Source organism: Fusarium tjaetaba (assembly GCF_013396195.1).
Source record: "Fusarium tjaetaba strain NRRL 66243 chromosome Unknown NRRL66243_c0000508, whole genome shotgun sequence".
In the NCBI taxonomy this organism is placed as follows: Eukaryota; Fungi; Ascomycota; class Sordariomycetes; order Hypocreales; family Nectriaceae; genus Fusarium; species Fusarium tjaetaba.
The window spans coordinates 1-10,366 of NW_023501704.1; the positions used below are offsets into that span (position 1 = coordinate 1).

Sequence of the window (10,366 nt, forward strand, 5' to 3'; positions counted from 1 at the left end):
AAGGAGAAGGAGAAGGAAAAGGCCGAAGCTGACGCTAAGGCTGTAGATTTGAAGGCCGCGCGCCTACATCAGAAGGAGCAGGAGGCCAACGACATCTTTAATGATGAATTGGCCGATATCGCCAAACAGAGGCTCGATATCCAGAGCCAGAGGATCGCAGCAGCCAGAGCTGAGGCCAAGGCTAATGGTTGCCCGGAAGATGACTGGGAGGAATTCATGGTGTATGATGACAGTGAGGCCATCATCACTATGGATTCGTCTATTCCAATCCGGCATGACTTTGGCGTCAACGCCGTCACCTGGGCGGGCCCTATGCGACCCAGCCAAGAGTACCTGGAAGATATCTGGGATGACCTCCACCTCAGAAAGTATGAGGGCGGGCCAATCATTGATCCTTTCGAGATTGCCCTGCCAAAGTGGATGGACTTCCACGACCTTGTTCTTGGCAACGATGGGTCTGTCTTCGACATGATCGAAGGCGAAGGCCTCATTGACACAGACATCGTGATCAGTTGGTCGATGGGCGATCATGGCCCTGCCAGTCTGGTCGTCGGTCCGAAGCTGACGAAGGCATTCGACAGCAAGGACAAGAATCAATGGCTGCGTGTGCTAAACACCTGGATGAAGGTGGCCGAGTGGGTTGCGGGTGTCTACGAGGGGCACACCCATCGGCTAGCCGACTTCTTGCGTTACCGCCAACAGCAGGAGATGATGGGAGTCTCCTTCATGCCACTTGATCAAGTTGTCCCACTTCTCGTGAGGTTGTGGAACAAGATCTTGTTTGATGAGGAGGGGACCGCCGGCGAAGCCAAGTTCAACAGGGAACAGTTGGACTTGTGGATTCCTCAGATTCATGCCATCCTATCGCAGGAGTATGAATACGCTACCAAGATTGCTAGGGTCTGGGTATTCCGGGATGGTACCAAGTTCCTGCGACGTCTGCGAGCCATCGAGTATGCTTGGGCTTTGTATCAGCCAATCCAAGCTTATGACTGGGCCCGCAAGGTCGAGGATGAAATTTACAGCCTCACCAACTAGACAGGAACCCGCATGGGATTCTTGACAGGGGATGGCAGTATCAGAATCAGTAGACACACACGGTAGTGTCGCTGCAATTACATGTCGGGAGATTCGAAAACCGGTGTTTGGTATCAACCTCTTGAAACAAAGCGATGTTGTCGAACTAAGCTTTCTAAGAGCGGTTATACCCAGATAATTGAGACGAGTATTTTGGTAGGAGGAGATGATGGATAAGGGGTGGGAATTCGGTTTTCTTTCTCTTTTTTTTTTTTTTTTTTTTTTTTTTTTTTTTTGCACAGATATTGAGTCAAGGGTTCCGGCAGGGACGAGGTGTGTGAATACAAGTTTGATTTGGGGTGCTACAAAATGGCTGGGTTTGAGCGACTTTATGAACGTGAGATATGTAAAAGCTGTAATCTGTCATGCTGTCGCCGCGATACACAACGAGGCATCAAGTGAATTCAAGGTTATACATGTCATGCTAGACCAAAGCTGGGACGTGCAGTGAAGTGAAAGGGCTGACTCAGCACAAGCACCGACTCGGCCAGTGCCAACAACAAACAGCTACGGCTACCGCATTTCACCGCCGCACAACTCAACTTCAACACAACATTCGGATCTCGATCAACTGTAAGAATGGAAACCTCCACAATGAATCTGCTAACCTGACTATGATCAGAAAGATGAATCACGATATCCGAAACCACCATCAGCTCCATGGCCCCAACATGGACGTTGTTGTCGCCATTCTCGAGGGTCGCCCTCCCCAGTTCGAGCCCAAAGATGCCCAACCTGGGTTTGACTGTTTGATCGTTGTTCTTCGACGCATCTACAGTCATATGATGCTCGATCTCGACCCGCTCCCCGCGTGGATGCAGGCTTCAGAGAAAGCAAACCCGATCTTGCGCCTGGCTTGNNTCTCTCATAAGTCTTCCTTTGAGGAGCTCTGTAGCTCGTCGCTCATGAACAAGACCTTCTGGTCGCAAGACGAGTTCCGCCTCACAGACATCCTCTACTGCATTGACACGGGCGCAATCGTTGATGGATCTCCAGATGAGATTGCCCTCACCGGTCTACTGGAGCTCAACCACGTTGAGAACCCCGGTAGAACCTTGCAAGAGGTTGTTGATAATTCCTTTGGTTTGATCAACCGAAATGAGAAGCAGATCCTGTCAAGGCCGAATGATCCTTGGGTCGTACGTGTTGTGTACACGCCCGACTCGAATGATTCAAACCGCTTCGACCTGAACAAACTTCGAACTCTCCACCTACCCATATGGGAACAGGACGAGCAAGATCCTGACTTCGCTTGTGTAAGCGTGGGGAAGAACGAATACTTTCTTCTGGCAGTTGTTCGCCTGAGGGATGACAAGTGTCCTGGGGAGTACGTCCGTACCTATGGGATACACGGTTCTAACATCGTCGGTGAGCGTCAGCCACCTTCTATCGTCAGCCATGACTGGTCTGTCAAGGATAAACATGGAAAGTATATGCTGTTCTATGGATTTCAGACCATGAAGAACGCGGGAGACCACAGCCGTCACCCAGAGGTTGCCCCCCCAGTCTTGACTGACCACGACGCCGGCAGGATCTTGAGAATTGATCGTCGGCTGAAGGACTTGTGGAAGTCAACACAGGAGCAGGAAGCCCAGCCGACGCCACCAGCATCGTCAGCTACTCAGGTACAGCGGGCTGAGCCTTCGCAGGATGACGCCGATGCGGATGAGACTGTGCCAGGGCCTGAGAGCCAGTTGGAGGACGCCGCTCCAATTGGTCCGGGCAGTCCCCGTAAAAGACCGGCAGAATCAGCCGAAGGTGAAGTCCGCAAGAGCCGGAAACGTGGTAAGAGAAGGCGCAAAGGTCAAAGTGATCAAGGACCGGCTGGTGATCAGCCACCTGGCTCACCCAAGGCCCCGCCTCTACGAAAGGACAAGCCAGATAGATCTGAAGCCTCGCGTGATGCTCGCCGCGATGCGGCCTAGGATCAGCGGGAATGCTGAAAGATCACTTCTATTGCTGGCTGACGTGTGTTGAACGTGGCCATCGGTGAGTGGCCAAGTCCAAGCACAATGCCAGAATCGAAAGAGGAAGAGCCCTTCTCATGGGCTTAGACCTGTTCAGTCTTTGAGTGATCAGGGGTACGTCGTTGAGCCGACGGTCGATGGGGGTCGAGAAGTATGGTAAGGCCTTGTCACTATACAAAGACGATTCACCAAGACTAATAACTTCATGAAGCAGCAATCTTCCGGTCGATTCGCCTACCAACAGTACACCGCGAGGACATGGGAACAAGGGGTATGGCAATGGGGGAGGATTCATACAAAGGGTCGATGTGGTATTGCTCGGGTTGTACGGGACAAAGGACAGGGGCGGAGAACAAAGTACCTGGGATAATACACATTCGTCTGAGAGATTGAACAGATGCATTTCAAATTGTGAATGCCTTTATGTGTGCTTCCAGTGCTTGTGTTACTGTGTGTTCGAAGTTTGTGATAGAATCCGAACAAACAAACACTTTTTTTTTTTTCGACGTTCCTGCGTACCATCGATGATTTATCGCTTCCTTGTTCCCAGACTCATTTCACCGCGGAAGAATTTGCCTTTATTTTCCTTCGCGCAATGCTATGAGGTATCTTGACTCAACCTCCCATTCTCGTCACGGTAGCGTGTCATGATTCGGAACCGCAATCGGACGAATACTTCCAGTTGACAACTTCTGGTACATTTTACGGTGAATTTACACTAAGACCTATTGCCTGGCTCTGTGGAATTTCTGATGTTTACTCGATGAACAAACCGGAAGAGGCCAGCTGCCGCTTGGTTTAGCCGCGCATAAGCATGAGATGAAATCACAGTTGGTCACTTAGCCATCCAAACACCCAGCCTCGGGAATGAGAGGTCAATATCAAGGATAGTCCTTCGTGGGTGAGATTCTCTATTTCCGGTTCACTCCATCAGACACTCTATCATCATGGCTTCCAGTGATATCTTGTTCACATGATCCCTAACTTGGCTTTCGTATCCCCAGTACTCACCTTTGTCTTGCGGCAACGGGAGCCTGACCCACCCAGGCAGGCCAAGTCCAGCGCGCTGGAAATCTCTGCCCCTCACAGTGACCTGGACCCTCCATCATCNNCAGGTCACAGAATATCCCTCCTTGGCCCCGCAAGACATATTGCTTTGTTACCCGTCCGTCTGCCACAGCACATCGTTTCACCTCTCCTTGCCGCGCGGATCGCAATTTCGGAGCTTCTGGCGATACTCGGGGTTTCATCAAGATATCTCCTGTCAATAGACACTCTCACCTCCATCGAACCTCCGCCGCCCCTGGACGCGAAGACTTCTTCTAGCCGCTCACAGACCCGGGTGGCCATTACCGAGCGGCGGCTAATGAGGCATGCACACATGAGACATATCGGCTGAACACCATGAATATAATTCCGGATCAAATAGCGACATCTGGTCCCTGTGTCTATTATCCGACCAGGAATCTCTGGCTGCTTAGCATTCATGCTGGACTGAAGGAGCGGGCTCGTTGTTCCGCTTTTGATACCAAAACGTCGTCGCCCATTGCGAGGAAGCAGGTGAAGAACATTGTCGCTTCGGCTACAACATTGGGCATCGTGGACAATGGATTGGTCAAAGACAATCGGTTCCAGCTCATTCCGAGAGGGGTGCCTGTTGATTGCATTTCTGCCGCTGCCCAGACAGTAACATAATCTGGTAATCTGCCTGTCCACCGGCGGCAATGTCCACAGTGGTTACGAAGACTTCACCCGGTAATGCACCTTTTGTCGACACGAACTACCGACTCCTGTCGATTATGCCATCTTCACGCGAGGGCCAGGATCGGCCCCTTCTCATCCCCGCCCCTTATTCGCATCGATCGTCCACCCCCTTCATAAGTGAGAGCCTTGGAGAAGCCGGCTACGAATCATATCCCCGCCGATGGAAGGCTGAGCTCTCAATGTCTCCTCATGTCGCGTGAGCATCGATCCGTGCTATTGGCGATGCCATTCCAATACTACTGGCGCAACGACCTTCCACCCGGCTATTGACCAACCACGGACTAAACAAGACTTCACCTAAAGTTTCTCAAGGGTATCGCGCTACTATTCACCTCGTGCGTTTCTTCTAACGTTGTCTGTCATATATAGATGACGTTCGCGCGGCCACATTCTCTGGCACGCAAACGCTTCGCGGACAAAGAATCCTCAAAAGTCAACAAAATACCAAACGTACACGGGCGCATCACCTCAGGAGAGAGCCGATATATATCTTTGGCAGATGAAAAACGCGAAGAGACCCCTTGTACTGAGCCCCCGTGGGCTTACGAACGTCAACTCGCTGGAGACATGCGATTATAAAATTATATGTATGTAAAAACATCACACGTCTCACCGATTGTAGTACTGCGATGAAGCTAACCAAGGCCAGATATTCGACATCTTCCACTCCAGCTATCAATGCCACAAAAGTTATCCCGGTGCTTCCAACCCCCAATAAACATGTCTACATCGGGAGAAAGGAGGGCAGATGAAAAGACTATTCGGCTCTTGTAAGACTCCTCACACATCGAATGTATAACCAACTGAAACATAAAGGTCGAGTTCCCGTTGCGGACCACATCCTTGATCACCGACGACATTCTTCTCCGAACAAAGTACCGGCTCATTAAAGGGTCAGAGACCAGAGGAGGAGCGAGGTTAGGCCTGAGGTCCCCGCCTGAGTTTGAGGTATAGTGTATGCTCCTATAGCTCTTGTATTTGAGGGTTCTACTCGAGTAGAATCGGAGGTCACATTTCTTCACAAATTGAACGTATGAAGCCTCGGGCTTGGGGACAATCACTCGTTGGATGATCAATACTCACGGTAGTGGTAGTGAGACGGATATACACTAGGTGTGTGTCATCTGGAGACTCCTACACCCATCACCGACATGGAAAGCAACGACCAATTCAGCGACGATGCATGACCGTGAAGCGTATCCTGACTCCGCAGACACACACACACCGCTCCAGTATGGGACAGTCAGATTGTTGCGGCACAGCAAGGCGTATGCCCACTCCCCAGAGTGAAATTCACGATCCGACGATAACCCAGTAAGCACGAAGAGGCGGGAAAGACTATCAAGGGCCAATTAAGCACACCACTTCTGTCACAGACGGTACTTTGGAGATTATCGATCGACGAGTAGAGCCACCCTTCCCTCCCGGAGCTCAATGAGAGTCCAGATAATGGCCACATAGTTGTACGAGAAGCTAAGGGACTTGGACATACGAAAGGGATACGGAAGCCGACGAAAGACAGCGGCAGACGTGGCCAAGGCAACGTAACTGCATCACAGTCAGTGCAGACGTGGTAGGGTGGCGTGGAGTTTTAAGATATGCTGACCGTTGTCGGGTTCATGCTCCGTTTAGTCGAGGCAAACTCCCAAAGAATCGGAAGCGCCGAAGTTATCCACGTTTAAGATCCTCTCGCGGTCCAAGATCACACACCAAAGAGTCCATATCACCACAGCCACCCCATCGATATCGCTACATCTCCCACGTTGGTCGCTGGGGAAGGCCCGTAAAAGTCGCATTAACCCTTAAGACATTAAAAAGGGAATTCTACTGGTCACGACTTGCAATGGTTCACTCTTCGGTACATTCACCGATGGATTGCGGCACATTTCACATTGGCATTGGTAGTAGGGGAAACCGGTCAGAGCTCCATGTCACACCCCCTTTCGATTGTGAATTCCTCAGCTGACAGAATAGTGTTCCCGAAGCCTCCTCTGCCCCCAAGCTTCCACAGCAGCGTTCTAAACCCCAAAACCTCCCAAGAATTGACCCAAACAGAAACCAACCAACACACAACAAAGCACTGAAGACGATAACGTGTACCGTGTGTACCAAGGACGCTTGGTTGTATACGTGTATATACTCCCAAGGCTATCCATCTGGTGCATCACGCATGGGTCATTGCCCATTCAACCCTCTCGGCTGTGTCGAGAGGGAATTTAAAAGAATCACCCTTCCCAGAAACCAAGCTCAAAAGAGTGAATTCGGTTCTGATATTGGTGATATCAACCCAGCAAATCCCGTTGTCAGATAGGCTGACAGCAATGACTCCTTGAGGGTCTCTGTTGAAACCGACAAGTGCTACGCCAGGGTAGCTTATCGCCTCCTCCATCGGGAAGACAGAGTTCTCGAGACGATATGCCCCCAGGGCATTCACAAGACGCCGGATTCTGGGATCAGCAGCATCCATTGCCTGCATAAACCGTTCGACTTCACCGGTTGACCCCAACAGAGTTGCTATCTGACACATGGAAAAACGGTGCATCAGATGCAATCTAGGGTCACCAACCGCCCTGTCAAAGGCTTCAATGAGTAGCTGGACGATGCCAGATACCATCGACTTGACTTCCTTGATCGCCTTCTGCAGGTGATGAAGTAAAGCCAACACGAGTTTTGCATCTGCAGACCTGTCCCTCAAGATTGCGAGCAGGTTGAGAGCAACAACTTCAGGACCGCGGGTATCTTCCCAGGTCGCGAGAGACGCATCCTCAGACCAGGATGGAAAGATAGCCCATGGTACCCACTCCGCCGAAGTAAGGGAAGTACTTGTCGAGTCAACTAGTACTCTCTCGGCAATACACTTCCAGGCATCGGACTCGACATCCAACGAAAGATGTCGCAGGAACGTCGATGCGCCCTGGATCTGTGCATCGATGGTTTCGTCACGCACTTTGATGGAAGCATCTTTTTCGTCAGAAGCCTTCTCAAGCTCTGAGATTCTCTGATTCTTCCTTTCAAGGTCACGTACGTGTCCCTCAACAGTGAGTTGAAGAGCTTCAAGCTCCCCTCTGACTTTGCTAAGCTCTTCATTTGCAGAGTTGAGGCTTGCAGAGTCAGCTGAGCGATCGATCTGGGTTTGACGAAGCTCGTCAGAGACTTCTTGGACCCTCTTATCAGCTCCATCCTTGGCAGTCTGAAGACGTCTCATTTGATCGACATGGTATATGCGACTGGATTTCGAGTCTAACTGTAGCCGGACAACTTCATCTTGGGCAGCCTTAGTACTCTCTTTATAATCTTTCAGGTCCTCCTTCAGACCTTCAGATTGTTTTTTCAGGAGGGCAATCTGGTCAGCCTGCCTGGTATGTGAACCGCGGAGTTTCTTGAGGCTGTCATTGACTTCATAGAGCCTCTTCTCTACGTCAAGATTCTTCTCCTGGGTCGTCTGGGCTCGCTTCTCCGCATCGTCAGCCTGTAGCTTGGCCTTGATGGCTTGAGTTTTGAGGTAGGACTCGTTTCGGTTGGCCTTGTCTCGCTCCAACTGCGGAAATTCTCTTCTGGCCTTTTCAAGGTCTTTATTGGCCTGGTAGAGATCCCGGGATTGTTGCTCAGACGTCTGGGTCAACTTCTTGTTCTCCTTTTGGCTCCTCTCCCAGGCATCTTTGAATTCATCACGCTCTTTCTTGTATCTACTACTGAGTGTGTGATTGGTCTTCAATGCCTTTTGAAGGGAAGCAAGGTCTTTGGCTGGATCGGGCCCTCGTCTTGACGGATTCGTGTTGGAAACCGCCAGTTCCCTGAGGGCCGTTCGTGCAGCTGCATTCGTCTCAGGAGTCACCGAAATGTTCAATCCTCTATAGAACCTACGGGTGTTTTCAGCTGACCCTGCGACGAAGTCCACCACTCTAGAAGATGCTCTTTTGCGAGCTTCTTTATCTTGCAAATCGACGCCAGTCAGAGTTGTACTCTGGCCAGCAATGATTACCTTCTTAGTGAGACCAATGTCACCTTCGATGGCATTGAGCTCATCTTCAGCGACACTGATCTCCTTGAGAATAGCTGCGGTTTTGTGCACGTTTTGTGCATCGTAACCAGCCACGGTAGCTACATCCTTTCCAGGAGGTGCACCGTCCCTCAGAGCAGCTATCCCACCCATGACCTTCTTGAGTTCATTATCAATCTGGTCAACTTGCGAAAGCTGCTGAGGGGGGAAATTGTGATTACCAGCAAGTGGTAGGCGTGCAGCGCCAGAATTCCTCGAGCTTGAAGCCATTTTGATGGAAGCGCGGAAGAATGAAGTCTTGGGAATGTGGGCGGGGATGAGATGACAGTACTTGACCTCCTCACCATCTCGACAAGGAAGGGGCGTCTACAACAGCAGTCCAGGGGCGCTTGCGGAAGGAGGACTTGATCTTCAGACATGGAAGTCGCACACGGTACAGTAAGTTCAGTTAGAGCAGGTACATCAGCTCACGGGCAATGGCATTGGGTATCCTCGTCCGACTCGGCAAATGCTACAAGGACTTCCATTTGAAGATGAGAGTGAAGGATGGATCACCGGTGACTATCTAATAACATATTTACCACCCAGTCGCTTGGGCCAGAACTTGTACAGCTGGCGCGTCAATTGGATCACGGATGCCCTGGCTCGCTGCATCGTCTTGTAAGTCGGAATGAGACTTTTAGCTCAAGACAAAACAACCCAAATATGATACAAAATCTTTCCGATATCAGTAGCACAGATAATAATATTTTTTTCAATTAATTCAACAACTTGCGTATTGGGTCATGGTCAAATTGGCACGTGAGTGTTGCGTACGTACCCCGTCCCAGGTGGGTGCACCTTCCCTTCGACCTGAACATGGCATCAAGTTCATTTTCCCTCCAACAACACCCTCTCAAAGCAAACTCTCAAAGCAAACCAGAAAAATGGAAGCGCAACAAGAGCTTAATGATATACTCAACTTTGAACAACTCGACCTCATCCTCTCTTTCCTCTCTGACCCAGCGGGCGCAAAGGTCCTTCGTGATCAATTTGTGTCTGCCTGTCGTATAGTGAAGGAAAAGCAAGATGAGGCCGAAGCACTCCATCGAAGTACCCAGAGCCAGTCGAATCTTCTTGAAGCCAAGCTTAAGGAGTTTGAGACTGAGCGGGAAGCCTTCCAAGAGCAGAAGAACTTGGAGATTGCGAAGCTCAAGACTGAGCAAGCCAATCTCGAGAGCCTTGCTCAAAGCCTTGGTGAAAAGTTCCATGACCTGACCGAACGTATTAGCGAAGTGTCGGGAAGTGTGAACAATTGCAAGAAGACCGTGGGAGAAAAGCTTCAAGGCTTTGAGGATGTCATCTCTGCTCGTGCTTCGGACCGAGAAGAGAACGTCAACCAAAGCTTGAAAGATTTGTTTGCCTCGGTCCAACACAACACAGATGACGTGTCCACAATGAAGGATAAGTCGGGTGAGATGGCGACCGCCATGGACTCTGTAAAAGAACACCATGAGCGGATCGAAACTTCCCTCAAAGCTGGTGTGACAAAGGAAAGCATCGAGGACCAGATTGGTCC

At 50.5% G+C, this 10,366-nt stretch overlaps 4 protein-coding genes across 4 annotated transcripts; 3 read left to right on the top strand and 1 right to left on the bottom strand.

Moving 5' to 3' along the window:
• FTJAE_13968 (uncharacterized protein) lies at window positions 1-1,038 on the top strand (the record flags this gene model as incomplete). Its single annotated transcript, XM_037347160.1, has 1 exon — window positions 1-1,038. A coding segment is annotated over one exon (1,038 nt), but the record flags the coding sequence as incomplete, so codon positions are not given.
• Window positions 1,039-1,703: 665 nt separating this feature from the next.
• Window positions 1,704-3,002, top strand: FTJAE_13969 (uncharacterized protein; the record flags this gene model as incomplete). The annotated part of the gene is made up of 1 exon (XM_037347161.1): window positions 1,704-3,002. The coding sequence occupies one exon, from the start codon at window positions 1,704-1,706 to the stop codon at window positions 3,000-3,002; it is 1,299 nt and encodes a 432-aa protein (XP_037199012.1).
• A 3,970-nt stretch (window positions 3,003-6,972) lies between these two features.
• On the bottom strand, window positions 6,973-9,078 carry FTJAE_13970 (uncharacterized protein; the record flags this gene model as incomplete). The annotated part of the gene is made up of 1 exon (XM_037347163.1): window positions 6,973-9,078. One exon carries the CDS (start codon window positions 9,076-9,078, stop codon window positions 6,973-6,975), a length of 2,106 nt encoding a protein of 701 aa, XP_037199013.1.
• A 147-nt stretch (window positions 9,079-9,225) lies between these two features.
• On the top strand, window positions 9,226-10,366 carry FTJAE_13971 (uncharacterized protein; the record flags this gene model as incomplete). The annotated part of the gene is made up of 2 exons (XM_037347164.1): window positions 9,226-9,246; window positions 9,639-10,366. Coding segments are annotated over 2 exons (749 nt in total), but the record flags the coding sequence as incomplete, so codon positions are not given.